This window comes from Pteropus vampyrus, unplaced genomic scaffold (assembly GCF_000151845.1).
Source record: "Pteropus vampyrus isolate Shadow unplaced genomic scaffold, Pvam_2.0 Scaffold46, whole genome shotgun sequence".
NCBI lineage: Eukaryota > Metazoa > Chordata > Mammalia > Chiroptera > Pteropodidae > Pteropus > Pteropus vampyrus.
This window is the reverse complement of record NW_011888827.1, coordinates 3,580,413-3,595,012: the sequence shown is the minus strand read 5'-3', so window position 1 is coordinate 3,595,012 and position 14,600 is coordinate 3,580,413. Positions and strand designations below refer to the sequence as shown.

The 14,600-nt window shown below is 39.0% G+C and overlaps 2 protein-coding genes across 3 annotated transcripts in view; one reads left to right on the top strand and one right to left on the bottom strand.

Annotated features, from left to right (window-relative positions):
• SLC18A2 (solute carrier family 18 member A2) overlaps positions 1-2,836 on the top strand; it is a 42,633-nt gene extending 39,797 nt beyond the window's left edge. Inside the window, exon 15 of the mRNA XM_011359308.2 lies at positions 2,424-2,836. Within this exon, the coding sequence (XP_011357610.1) occupies positions 2,424-2,525 (102 nt within the window). The 3' untranslated portion in view covers positions 2,526-2,836. The remainder of the gene's footprint in view (positions 1-2,423) is intronic.
• Positions 2,837-5,748: 2,912 nt separating this feature from the next.
• Positions 5,749-14,600, bottom strand: part of PDZD8 (PDZ domain containing 8) — a 70,738-nt gene continuing 61,886 nt past the window's right edge. For both annotated transcript variants that reach the window (XM_011359250.2, XM_023530102.1), the window contains one exon: positions 5,749-10,372. In XM_011359250.2, the coding sequence (XP_011357552.1) occupies positions 8,169-10,372 (2,204 nt within the window). In that variant the 3' untranslated portion in view covers positions 5,749-8,168. The remainder of the gene's footprint in view (positions 10,373-14,600) is intronic.

The following is a 14,600-nucleotide window of genomic DNA, read 5'->3' as shown; positions in this document are numbered from 1 at the left end:
TTTACAATACAGCTTTCAAAAGAGGTTCAGAAGCCAGTCAGCTAGTTTTTAACAGCCACGGAACACCATTTCAATGAAGAAAGCTTCTTTACCTGTGTAACGAATGTGGTTTGGCTGAGTTGATAAATTCTGACCATTTACATCTGTGTGATGTCAGATAATCCGTTTGACTGAACTTCCCTTGCAGTTTGAGTCCACGTTTCGTGCCCAGTGCTAGGTTGCAGGGGTCCTTAAGGCGACATATACGCAGTCAGGTAGAATCGTAGCTGAACTGAGAAGCAGAAGGCAACCGTGAATGTGGCAGAACGATGACCATCTATTCTAAGGCCGCCTCACTATCTGTGGGCTCAGAGTCCAGGCCCCCTGCCTGGCAGCCAGGGTCTGCAGTCTGGATCTCTGTGGTGGCAGGGGGGCTTATTTAGTGTCCCTGTTTTACTTAATGTCCCGTTTGGTGAATAGTCCTTGGCGTGCTCATTCCCTCACTGCAAGTCCTTTCCAGCATTCGAAGTTCAGCTCAAGCCCTGTCTCCTGCATATTGCTTCTCTTGAGTGCGTCACCCACAGCGAGCGTCCACCTGTGGGGCCTGTCATTCCTCGCATGGTGCGGTAACTCAGTTGCTGGTATAGGACCCTAAGGCGCTGTCATATGTACTGAGTAGGTGCCCACTCGGCTGTTGTCAGCCCCGACTGTACTAGTCCCAGGGCAGTGTTTCTCACAGCTCACTGAGGGTGGGGACATGTGAGGGTGGGGACATGGAATTTCACTTTTAATCTGCCCCCCCGCCCCAAGTGATTCTTGGGCACGTTTCTTTGAGGATCATTAATCTAGGGAGATGAGACCTTGAGCTCTTTGTGGGGTAAGGACACATCCACCTGGGGTGAGCGGTCCTGGTATACGATGTCTGTTGCCTCCATTACTTTTAGAAATTGAGCTCTTTATTAAATACATATCAATTCACTTGGAAAGAAGCGTAATAAAAAATGAGAGTTAAATTTGCAACTGAGAACTTGAGCCGGCAGCCTAACTTAGTGAGTCAGGGATGTCCTTACCTTAACATGTCACACAGGCAGATCATTTTAGAATTTCTTGGGCAATGACAAGTGGATTAAGCACTGATTGGGGTCATAAAAGCTTATCAAGTCTGTGGGACAAAAAAATGGGAGGAGAAGCTAACAAACACCAAAAGGCTGCACTAGGCCTGTGTGACATAAATTTTAATCCACGTAAATGTTTCCATTTCGATTTTCAAACTGCACAGAAAGGTATTAGGGGAATAGTTTACGTGGAAGGAAACTCCAAAAGACATAACCCGATGGGAATTCATTTCGGTTGTCCGAGTGTCCCCCTGGCGTCCTTCGCACCCCTGACTGTGCCGTGGAGTGCTGCTCAAGGGTAGACCTTGGCATCAGGCTGCCTGGACTCACACCTGCCCCCGTCTAGCTGTACATCCCTTGGTCAAGTTCTTTAACCTCTCTGCCTACACGGAGGGTTACCACCTAACACACAGGGTTATCGTTAACTTGATATTGCTTCGCATGGTCCTGGTATGATAAGCATCAGCTGTATTATCAGACAACATGCGTGGTCTGTACACTTCCAGGAGGAATAATGACTCAAGTGCTGATCAACTGACCAATTGTTTTTTAATTTTCAGTAACAAGAGAGGGCACGAGATGTTTATGTTCACAAGAGGAATGTATATATTTTTAAATCATACACTTGAGCATGAGGAGGGCAGCCAGGAATCGGCGCGAGGTGCTCTGGAAGGGCCATTTTTGAAAAGATAAGGGCCCTGTGATATTTAGGGAAGTTTAAGGGGTCTATGCAATGGTCTTAAAATATTGTAAGGGCAGTCTGTGAAGATGGCTGGAATCAGAACTGGATCCACAAACGGAAACAGGGGAGACAGGCTCTAGTCCAGCCTTAGGTACGTTTCTAACACAAGAGCGCACCTCATTGAGAGAGCACGTCCCTTATTGTTGCCACAAGGAAGTCTGTGAACAGAAGTTGGATTGGGTGACCTCTAGGAACTCCCCCATCCGAATCTAAAATTCTAAGTATAACTTTTCCTAAGCCTAACTTCCATACCCCTTTCTTCGTAGTTACAGGCTCCCCAGAATCGACTTATGGCCCCTGGCAGGTATCATGAAAGTACTGCAGAGAATGCTTCTGCTGTGTCCTACCACCTGAAGTTTTCACAGAGTGTAGCACTCTAGGATTTCTGGGCCAGGCACCTGGCAATGGCACCAAATGACTGGTTAATAATGGGTGGTACTATATATATATATTATATATATATATATATATATACACACACACACACACACACACATAGCTTTCAAAGCAGTAATCCTTAAAAATGGTATATTAAAACCATCTTTATGAAATAGGAAGTTAACTATCTGCACTTTGCTCTCTTTTAGGCTATTCTCATGGATCACAACTGCCCCATTAAAACAAAAATGTACACTCAGAATAACATCCAGTCGTATCCACTAGGTGATGAAGACACTGAAAGTGACTGAGACCCTCAAAAGTCATCAAAGTATTTAATTGTATAAAACTGTGTTTCCAGTGAAACGACCCATCCAGAACTGTCTTCGTCATACCATTCATCCCTGGTGAAAGAGTAAAACAACCAAAGGTTATTATTTTCCATGGTTATGATTGATTGCCAACAGCCTTATAAAGAAAAAGCAGCTTTTCTAGGGGTTTGTATAAAGTGTTGAAAACTTTATTTTATGTATTTGGTTTTATTAAATATTATACAATATATTTTGACGAAATAGATATAGTGTAAATCTATAAATATTTGAATCCAAATCAAATATAATTTTTTAACTTACATTCACGAACACTTGGGCAAAAAAATCTTATATTTTTTTCTGAATATTGGTAATGAGTGTTTAAAACTAAAACACACATTATCTCTGAGACACTTCCAACAATAAGAAACTAGAAGGAAGTCAGAAAAACAGAATCAAGTAAGACGGCATGTGCTATGTAGTGACACTGAGTGTTGAGTTAGTCGACTTGTAATTATCATCAATATATTTGAGTTAAAAGCTAGTTGTCTCAAGTGCAGAGGACAAGAACATGAGTCAGTCATCTTTTGGATTTATTCATAAATCTTAGCTGGCATTAGTTACCTGTATGTAATCATCTACGTGGAAACAGGTGGTTGTAAATTAAATGTTTACATGTCATGTGGTTGGCAGCAGACATGAAGGACAATAAGAGAAAAACAGTAAATGTTCTGAAAGCAGAGAAAAGCACCTGAATGGATAGTCAGGAACAACTAGCAGCTTTCCCTTTAAGATACATACTTGTCTTACTGGATGAAAGAAAATTGAGTAGATGTACCTTATACTGTCAAGGTTGTTAAGCATAGATTATATCAACATCTAGTCCCAAGTTTTAGAAAAGAAATTTAAAAGGCTAACTGCTATGATATAAAAAAAATCAGACTATATCTTTGACCTGTTTGGAGGTCATCCAAGTGTTTTCTAGAGATTAATTTTGAGTTGTCTGAAACTATTATTTTCTAGACTTCTGAAAGTTCACATCAATGTGAAAACAAATTTTAAATGAAGGTGAAGGAGGACTGAAACTGTATCTTGAATCATGTTAGGAAAACAGGTAAAAGTAATAGGGTAGTCAGGACACACCCCTTTTCACAGGCAGAAAAAAATGAACATCTAAAAACGTCTATGTATTACTGTATCATCTAGTGCTGTGTAACGTAGTTTTTCTAAGCATGACAACATTGATGTGCCTTTTCAATGTAACAGCAAATACTGTGTTAGTGAACATTGTCAGTTTACATGAGGTTTTGTATGAGATATGGAGTGTGAAGATAGTGTGGAATGTCCCAAATACTTGTTAATTCTGTAATTGTAAACAAAAATTAGCTAATGTCAGTCCTTTAAGCTAAAATTGTTTCTGTTAACTTGGACAAGGAGCAAAGAACTTTAGAACTTTAATTCTCTAGGAAAGCTAGCTAATACTTCATATCCACTTGCTTTATGAAGCTTTTCTGTGGGGCTCTGAATGACTTGCAGTCTGGTTGTCGTGTGTAGTGTGTTGGAAGCAAACAAGCTTCCCGCTCACATATTTCTATCTGGCAACTTAATCAAGTCCGAGACTTGGGAGGATGGCTTCGGAGGCAGGTGGTTCTCTACTCCACGGGGGAGAGCCTTACAAAAGAAAGCGCTACAAATCAATTCTATTAGTGGATTTGTAGTTCTCCTGCTCCCAAAACCATATAATTTATTCCCATTTTATTTTTGCCTTTAAGGCTTTGGTCTTTTCAAGAATGACTGGCAACGGCATGCCTGCTGTCGATCCCTAGAGATAAAAGATTTGTTGAGTTTTTCAGAACTGTTTTGGGAGCAAAAGAGATCAGTTGTATGAGCGGGGAGGGAAAATTGTAAGGCCTTTTATATGGGGTTAGCAAGACTGAAAAGGTTTTATTTTTTAAATGTGTGTCAGAACAAAGAACATATAGCTCTCTGGACATTTTTTTTGAGCAGAGGTGGTTTTAATGTTTGTACCTGGCAAACAGATACAAAAACCTTAATGAGGTAGCAATGAATATTTAATTTTCTTTTGACTGCTAAGTGTATCTGCCTGAGTCATGTTTTAGCTAGTTAATAAATCTTCTGAACACCGCTGTGCCTATTTGTATTCCTTTATAAACCAGCCATTGTCGTTGGAGTCAAATACATAAGAAGGCATTGTTTTGACTGTGGAAATTTAATTACAAACTATTCTTCTCTGCTTTCGGGCATCAGGTAAAATCCACTCCAGGTTAGTTTGAACCATACATTTTGGCTTTGAAAAATGTTTTAAATTGAAATACGTAACTAGTCACATGTTGTCAGTGTGAAAAAATTCAGTAAATTATTCTTGCATCTCTAAAGTTGTATTATTTTCCTGATTGCTGTAAACAAGTATATCTGATGAAAATAAACTAAACTATGCAGCCATTTGATACAGTGGGCCCCTGGGCCCCTGAAGTCCCATAAAACTTAGGGTGTGCCATGTGTCTGTCTTTTAGGGGTGAGAGTCCAGAGTTTTAATCAGATCTTAAAAGGCATCCATGGTTTAAAAAGAATTAGGGGAACCCTCCTTCCCCTCCTTTTTAAAAGGAAAGCTATTATCTCAATTTAGTAATAAAGACGATACATTTTTAAAGGGATTTTAAATTTATTCACTTTTTAGGGGACTTGAGATTTTATTATCTTTATTATCTTACTATTAGAGCCAAATATTTTCAAATTTCCTCAAAACAAATTCAGATATACTTAAATTTAGAACTTGACAGTACCCTCAAATTTTTAGCTTGTGTTTTCTTTTCTAAAAATCACAAATGGCCACAGTATTCAACTAGTTCTGATATGGAAGAATATGAGGTCTAACATTAAGAAATGTAGCATATTAATCTGATTCTAAAACCGGCTAAAATGTTGCTCAGCTTGACTGTCTAACCCAATCATTAAATATAGAAAATACACTTTAAATAGTCCAATAACTAATAAGTAGCAGAGGCAAATCCATGAATCTGTACTTCAAAGCTTAAATACCAGCAAAACCAAAATTTAATGCTTTTATGCAATTTTCAAAATAGCAATTTTGTTTGGCAGAAATGGACTGTTAAGGTTGTTTACGTGGCCAAATTATATGAGGTGACAATTCCACAGAGATGCAGCAATCACCTTTTTCAGATGTCATCAAATGAAGATATTCTTGTTTTCTGTGGTAGTTTTTATTTATTATTTTTAAGCTATTGATAACATAGCATGGCAGCAAGATTACATCAGGAATGTAATATAATACAACTGTTTTCATTGAAGCCTTAGACCTTACTATCCCCCTAGGCCATTTGGAGTGTCCCCGCCTGCACTAAGGTACAGCTGTGATGCCTCTACTGCTTCTCCCAATATATATATATAAAAATATTGCACTACATTAAAGGTATATTTTACAAATATAGTTAGCAGCATTACCGAGCTTTCCATAATTGTGGTTCTACAGAATTAAATACTTTTAAAACATGAGTATTTTTTTTATGAAACCAAAGTTTTGCATTATTTCTACAGCTCTTTCAAGTGCATCAGTTTCAGCAGCATGCTTGGATGTCACTAAAACTTCCATGGTATGATCCATAAACACTGGCCACTTACAGACACTCTGCCTTCCAGGTTACCAACGGTAAGTTGTTTTTTATAATAAGATGAAAGTTGGTTATTAAACTGGGCAGATTATTTCAAGCATATGTTACAGAACAGCATTTTAGCTTTCAGAGAATTTTGTGTATAAAGACTTCTATAGCAGTGTTCTCTTAAAATGCAAGCATGCTTAAACAACAAAAAAAAGGGTACACACAGATATATTTTCGTTATTGGTCAAGAAAGTAGGTTCCTAATATTTCACTTACTGACAGAAATGAGAACTGGCTATTGATTTTAAAAATGGAATAACTTTTCTACCCTCAAAAACTTTTTTTTTATCATCCATGTAAGTCATACCTTTGATGTGAATAGCTTTTTACTGAACAGAGCACTTTTGCAATTATGCTGTTGTTTCCCTCACAACAATCCTGTGAGGTAGTTAATCTTGTTTATTCCTACTTCAGAGCTGGGGAGACTGCAACATGGAGCCTTTCTGTGGCTTGTCTATAGTTATATGGTTCATTCATGGCCAGTGGAAGAGCCTGAACTTAAAACTCTTGTATGGCATCCAGGGTTATGGACATGGGCCAGAACCCTTACTATTAATTCTACGATGCCTTTTCCTGTCCACCATATAAGCTGTCCCATCTCGCTTTAAATTCATATCAGTTTCACTATATATCAATTATCATAGTAGTTACCTACAAAAGGGGAAAAACATATCCATATTTTATAGGCGTATGACAGGCCAGGCTTTACGGTATACCACAGAGATCACGCTCACAGGGTTTCCCTCAGTCACGTGTTACTGGGATCCACATGAAGAACCAAACATCAATAGATCTTCATTTTAAGAGAACTGGTCCCCATTCCTATAGATCTATACTGTCTGTTTTTTTAAATGCATTAAGATCGTCTGAGCTCCAGAAGCATTCAGAATGATCACTGTTCATTTAAGCCTACAGGATGTCAAAGCAATACACCTATTTTGCATGATCCCTCTTTTTCACATTCTCCTGCATGAAAATGTTCCTAAAATCAGCCCAAATCAGTTAACAGTCATTTTAAGAACAGTCCTCTGAAACTTTAAATATCCTTGCACATACTTTACTTCCTAGGGAGAACTGCAAATGAAAAGTAATCAATGTTTAGAAATTCCATTTAAAAGGAAAGCAACATTTTGAAAGATTATAATCCTATTGATTACTCTTTTTTAGTAATCTCATTATCCTCTCTACAAACTTCTTTACCAACTGCATTCTTTATTCCCTATGACACTGTTTTTCAATGCAAGCTCTTCAAATTATCACTATATTCTTCCTATATTTCAACTGCATAAAAACTCCAGAAAAAAATTTCAGAGGCATAGGAAGCAAACGATATATGAAATTTTTTTTTTTTACTAAATCAGCATAACTGACTAAAACCAGTGTCTGCTTTTATGTTACATTTGGCAAAAACAAAACAAAAAGCACCTCCAAAACCCCCAAATCATAAAAATCTCGAGTAGAGATGACAAATTTCATAACACAAAGAGTCAAACCTGCTCCCTCAATGATTGCTGCTGTCGGCTCAGGCATGCAGCAGATTGGTTATAACCATGATAGAAATAAAAATATTATGAGAATCTGGACAGTATCCTATTTAACACTAATTCAAAAACTCAGAGGACGGTAAGTAGCACTAGACATCACATACATAAACAGGAAAAGTTAGCTTACATAATTCCATAATTAGAAAAAGTTAAAAATAAATTAGTAAAAATAAATTCCCAGTATAAACCCAAAAAGCATAGCTATAAATGCAATCTGAAACAACCAATTTCGTGAGCCGGTCATGTTTTTGCTGAAAAACCACCTTTCCATTCTTCTTACATAAGCAAAGAACGGTGGAGAAGCAGGCCGAAGTGCGTTATTAGAGGGTTTAAACGTGGTTGTATCTGTGGTACGTTAGATCAAACTTTCTCAACACCTCAAAGTTTAAATAGACTGTTTGTTACACAGACTCGGCTGGGCCAAATAAGTCATCTGATATGCTGCTGAATGGCTGAGAGTCTATTAGTTGGGTTATTTCATTATCAAGATCTTCTTCTGTATCATCTGTGTACTTGCTTATTTTTTTGGCGTGCTGGTCTAAAGACAAACTTTCTAAAGATTCGATATCTTCAATGCCTGCTCTGTAGTGGATCATAAGAAGTGTTAGAGCCTGTAGTCTTTCACCTGATTTAGCCAAAGCTGCAGAAAGAAGGGATTTTTTCCTTGTGTCGGTTGTCTCTTTTTCTTCTCTAACAAGGGAATTATTATGTTCCAACTCTTGATCGATCTCATTCTGCAGTTTATCAAGCATGAACTCTAGTTTCTGGATCCTTTCCTCTGTGGGCAAACCCCTGTACAGGTCACGACCAATTTCTTTAACTGCAATGAAGACGCTGTCATCCAGACCACCCTCCTTTCTCACTAACTTTATTCCTGTGTTATTTCCCCGTTTAGAAGGACTGTTTGGACCACAGACCTCTGTGTCACTGCCTTCGTTGTCTGACGTGTTGGGTGTGTGTTTTGGTGAAGGTTCCACTAGATCAGTTCCTGGTTCAGCAAGGCGAGTTTTAGAGGCCTGACGCAAGTTTAACAAACGAGAACTAGTATTGATAATATGTCTCGTCAAGCCTGTTGTTTTATTGACTGACTTGCTGGCTTCAGCATCAGCACGAGGAGGCAGGCCTAAGAGGGTGTCTTGTCCGTCCAGCCTGAGGTTTTTCAGGGCCCGGTCTATCCGCCTATCAGTTGCTCCACAAAGAGGCGTCTCCGCTAGACACTTTTCCTGACATTTTTTATGGCAAACATAAGCACAGAACATACACTGGGAAGCGGCTTTAGTCCAGACTTTTTTCTTGCAGTAATCACACCAAGTTGGGTTCTGGAACTGAGTATCCTGGAAACTGTGTTTATTTTCTGTTAAACCCATCTGTCCAACACAGTGCTGCTCCTCTTTTGCTAAGGCAGGAACCTCTTCGACCAAGTGAAGTTCTTTTTCTTTCTCCAAGTTAGTAACTATAGGGTGGTCTGGTTCTCCTTCTTTCAAATATTTGAAGTGAATAGTTATATCACCAAAGCAAAATTTGTCATTGAATCCCTTTTGCATGCTCAGATTGCGTAGTGCGGTTCTCGTGACCATGGCTTTAGGTGATGGCGCTTCCAGCCTGAACTTGGAAAGGTACTCCATGTTTGATGTAGCGAGGCACCCTAAAGCCACCTCTTCGAGTTTTAGGCTAACGTGCCCCAAACAGGTGAGCCCCCCTAACTTGAAAGGATCCCTGCACCACAGCGCAATGTTTAAGTATCTGTGGCAGGCTTCTATGTCAAAGAGACAGGCTGCTCCGGCTCTTGTCCATTTTCCTAGCTTATTACGATAAGGAATTTCTGATGATTCCCATGTCTGAGGGTCATCTGAACTGTCCTTAGGAGGGCAGGAACTCTCTGAAGTTAAGTCTCTCGCCACTTCCTGTTTTGCTAAAAACTGCTTAGTTGCAGCTACATCTTCTATGTTTTCTATATTTTTTGCTTGCTTTTCAGCAGGTTTATCTGCAGGAGGAGGAGGCAGTACCTTTTCTGGCTTTTCAGCAAGAACGTCTGGTTCCACCTGATTTGGGACATCAGCAGAAGGCAAAGGAACTTTCACTTGTGGTCGTGGTGGCACAGGTGGTTTGAAAGTGGATCCTTGGGTGGGTTTTGACACTTGTGCTGGGTCTGTTATCTCCGGTTTTAGGGCTAAGGGCTTATTTCCTTCTTTGGATGGAAGTTTTGGTGGTGGTGGGTGACTTCCTACAACTAATTTACGGTTTAAAACTGGTGATACCGTTCCAAGGGGTCTAACGGAAAGTGTTGTTGGAGTACGTTTAGGACTATGACTTACTGACTGCGCCTCCTCTCTGAACTCAGTTTGTGTTCTGACGTCACTTGCCAAGTCTTCAAATTCAGAATCCAGGTCTCTGTTTTCAGTATCTACTGCCAACCCAGTTGCTTCCTCTTCGTAATTTGGTTGGCATGAGCTTGACAGAAAGTTTTCTTCCAACTGTCCAAAATTATCTTGCAGCACTGTACCTTGATTACTCTGGCCAACAGGCCTTTCATAATACACCAAGACTCGGTCACCAGCCTGCTTGATAAGCTTCAACACTTGCAGTGTGGATGTGATTTTCACTCCTGTTTTAAGATTTTTAAAAGGGAAGACATAAATTACTACAATAAAAATCACCTCAATTGCTAAAAATAATTATCATTAATTCATGCTTCGTTCACTAATGAAAAAGTAATAAGGAAACATCCTAAATATATTATTGGCTTTTGGATGCATTAGTGTACTGATTATAAAACCCTTAAATGTACTGATGTCCTAGAAATGTTTACCTTTTCAAACCAAATGATGACATGAAAATCCTTAAACGGATGTGCCAAGCTGCTAACTCCTAATTGCTTTCCATTCCTAAGTTTAAATGATATTATTTCTCAATTTAAGTGAGCAGAGTGAGACCTATTGAAAGGATTTTATTAATGGTTAAACCAGACTTAGAATGATGAGAAACTGATCCTACTGAAGGAAATCCCAGAATGTCAGGGATTACAAGCTATGTGGTCAATGATTCGAATTACGAGATGAATGGTGGACTCTTATAGATTGTTTTTATTAGCACTACCCATCAAACGAATCCTTTTCAGGACCAGAAAGAACAAGGAAGGCATAAGTTGTTTTAAAGTTAAACAAGTTTGTTACTATCTGCATCTAAATCAATAATACCTACCTTAAGTTTTCATTTTATTATTGTCTAATAAGTGTTACATTAACAGTTCAAAATTCAAAAGGTACAGAAAGATGTACTGTGAAAAATCTCCCTTCTACCTCTATCTCCTAGGCATACTGTCCCTTCCCTGAGGCAATTAAAGCCAGTGGCTTCTGGTATATTCTTCTAGAGATCTTCTAGGTGTCTCATTTAGAGGCTCTATTTGTTTCCTGACCTCTCTCTACCCTCCCCAAAATAGTACTTACCCAGGCTATCCCTTTCTGTAGGACTCAGATAAAGGTGAGAAGGGGTCTTAGGACCATCCTAAATAAAGTAACATCAGCCCCAACTAATAACCTGACTTCAGAGTTCCTCAACCTATAGCCTCTCCTACTTCGACTGCCCAGGTAAGACCATGGTCTAGATCTGGTCATCACTTGGAACTTGTCCACAGCAGAGATCTTTCACTTGGAAAGTAACCTCTGATCGCAATCTATTTTCCACCTCTTACAGTCCTGTCGGCTACCTGAATCTGTTCTGAGGTAATTTTCAGATCTAATCATCCCTCCCTCGCTGTCATGATCCAGCTGGTCTGATAACATTTGCTGTTCTCCCTGACCTCAGTTTCAAGATTTCAATGATATTTACAGCAAGATTTTCAATTCTTTTGCCCTAGCCCTTTCCATTCCTATCTACCTCTCTCTGATCCCCAGCTTTGCTAGCCCCACCATCTCCCTTTTCTTCCGAGCTTATCACCTGGTCTGGCACCAAGTTGTGCTCTCCATCTGCAGCAAAGCACTCAGTGCTGTTTTAGCATTCTTTTGATTAGTCTCTAAATAACTAAGTTTCTAAAACACCAGCTTCAAACCTTTCCTATTCCCCTGAAGCCCATCCTTCCTGCTCTTTTATTCTGTAGATGACATTGCCTTATTGGATTCCTCCCTCCCCACGTCTCCTTCAGCCCTTTGCGGCGTCAATTATCCTTGCTCATGTTTTGGTTCCCTTCCTCCTGTTTTAAAACCTCCCTTTTAAAACCTTGATTTTCATGATACTGCACAATTTGGTCTGACCATCTCCCCTCCGCTTGCTTTTTCTCCATCTATGTATGCCCATCGTATGCAAACATTCCCACAGTTTTCTCTGTCATTAGCTTTCTGTTTTGCTCTCTCCCTGGATTACATCCATTTCAGTAGTTTCACGGACCAACTGTTCCTTTGGTCTCATCTCTTGTCCTACATTCCCAACTACTTCTGGATATCACTGGGATATCAGACACTACAAATTCAGTGTAGTTAAAATCCCTCTTTGACTTTCTCATCCTCCTGTCCTCATGTGAATCAACTTGCTGCCCTCCCAGCTAACCTGAGTTGAAACCCAGAGATAGCTGACTCCCTAGATCCACTCAGCTGTCAATTCTGTCGAAGTTACAGTCCATTTTCATCTCCTGTTCAGCTCTTTCTGATCACTGGATTTACTGTGATTCCTCACTCACACCTTCTCTATTTTAATCACCAAATATACTGCTCCCCAATTTTCCTAAAGCATCAGCTCTAAAAACTTTAGCCTATAAATTCATCACACTGAAATCCAGAGCTTTCACATACGGCTCTAAATGATTCCCTCAGCCTTAACTAACCACCATGTCCCAGAAAAACTGTAGTTTCACACATGCCTAAATGAGAGCTAAGTCCATCTAATGATCTGTAGTAGGCAAAAACTTCAACTCAACCTAAACCCATTCTTTGTGATTTAACACCTGCCCTCCTCTCATCTCTTCCCCAATCACCAGGAGCTTTGCGGAGATGGCTACTGTGCCTCTCAGGACTGGTTGGCCAAATCAGGATTCCTTTTCTTTTGGAATATTTGAAATATACAAAAAGGTAGAGGAACTAGTATAATAAACTTCATCATTGAGCTTCAAATATAACAAATTTTGTCAATCTTATTTCAGCTGTCACCAATCCCATTACTAAATATTTAAAAAGTTATTGTATATACAATATAAACAAATTACAGCTATAAGAAAAATGAACGTGTACTACACTTGCCCTTTATCTCAATGTTTTCTTACAAATGTTAGATAGGAAGGGGTGACTTGTTTTTTCACTCTGCATACATTTATATTGCTTGATTTATTTTTGATAATACCACTGTGTAAAAACAAAAACTTTTCAAAAAAGGACATGAAAAAAAATTTGATCCTGTAGATAAAACCAAAAAAGCATATGTGTAGAAACTAATACTAAATTGTGGTTTTTGGCTGAAGGAGAGTAACTGTTATGTGTACGTTAAACAACGATGTAACAGATGAGGTTTATTTCATGGCTTTGTTATCCTGTCTGTGGACCAAGAGCATCATCTGGAAACCTGTTAGAAATGCAGAATCTTAGGCCCTGCTCCAGATCTACTGAATCAGAATCCACATTTTAACACCATGTCCAAGTGATTGGAATACACAATAACGTTTGAGAAGTGCTGTTTATGCCATCATCAGAGAAATTTCCATGAGAAAATATTGACTTAGTTGGGCTTCTAGGTGTGTAACCAAATCGTTTTTCTCATTTTACTGCCATGATGGATTTGAAACAAAGGCAGAGTTTCTTTGACATGTAACCAAGGATAACTGCTCCTTGATTTAGGAACTGATTTACCTTGTTATTGTCTTAGCTGTGAGAGAATATACCACATTGCCTTTAAAAGCATAACTGTGATCAAACATGTATTTAAGAAATCCTTTAAATCTAGAATGGTGGGCCACATACTATAAGGGTCTGAAAATGTTTGGACTTTTTTTCTCACAGTGAGTCCTACTGCTAATTCATAAACATTCAAGCAAATAATCTGCCTATCAACAGAATTTTTGTTATTAATCCAATTAATAGGAAGGTAACACATTTTTCTGCCAGTGATAGTAATTTGGGCTGCACTCTGAATGACAGCTTAATAACAAATGGCTGGCCAGTCAGGGATAATATGGGGCCACCAATGTGGGACCATGGAGCAGCTTCAGGTGTGCCCTCTTAGACAAGTGCTATTAGTCTCTCTCGCGCTCGTTATCTAGTCCTAATTGATAGGGGTAGTAGTGTCAATACTATCAATTTTAGGTTCAGAGTAGAAATGGTGATGATCACACAGACAACTGCTGACTTTCCCTTTCTTTCACATTCAGTAAAAAAGCAGGATTAGAGGTAGGAAGGAAGGGAAAATTAGAGAGGTTATAGAAAACTGGTCTAAAGTTTTTTAAAGATTTATTCATTAGGACTAAAATGGCGTATGTATTTTAAATTAATTTTTAAGGCTTCCTTCAGATTTTTAAAACAAAGTTATTACTTTCTTTGCATTATAAAAGTAACATGTGCTTATAAAAACAAGAAGAGAGAGCCAAACTCCCACATCTACTCCCTGGTTTCTCTGTAAATGTAAAGTATATTGCATATTAGCATAATTACCTCCAATAGCAATCAGTCGATCTCCTCGCTGAAGATCTGCAATTGCAGCAGGTGAGTTTGGGGCCACAGTCTCAACTATGACATGCCCAGCATACCCGTCAGTTGACTGGACAAGACGAACTGCAAGTCCAACACTCTGTAAATTCCCCTTTATTAATTCAACCTTTGATAAAGAGAAAAAAATGAAAACGGATTCAAAGGAGC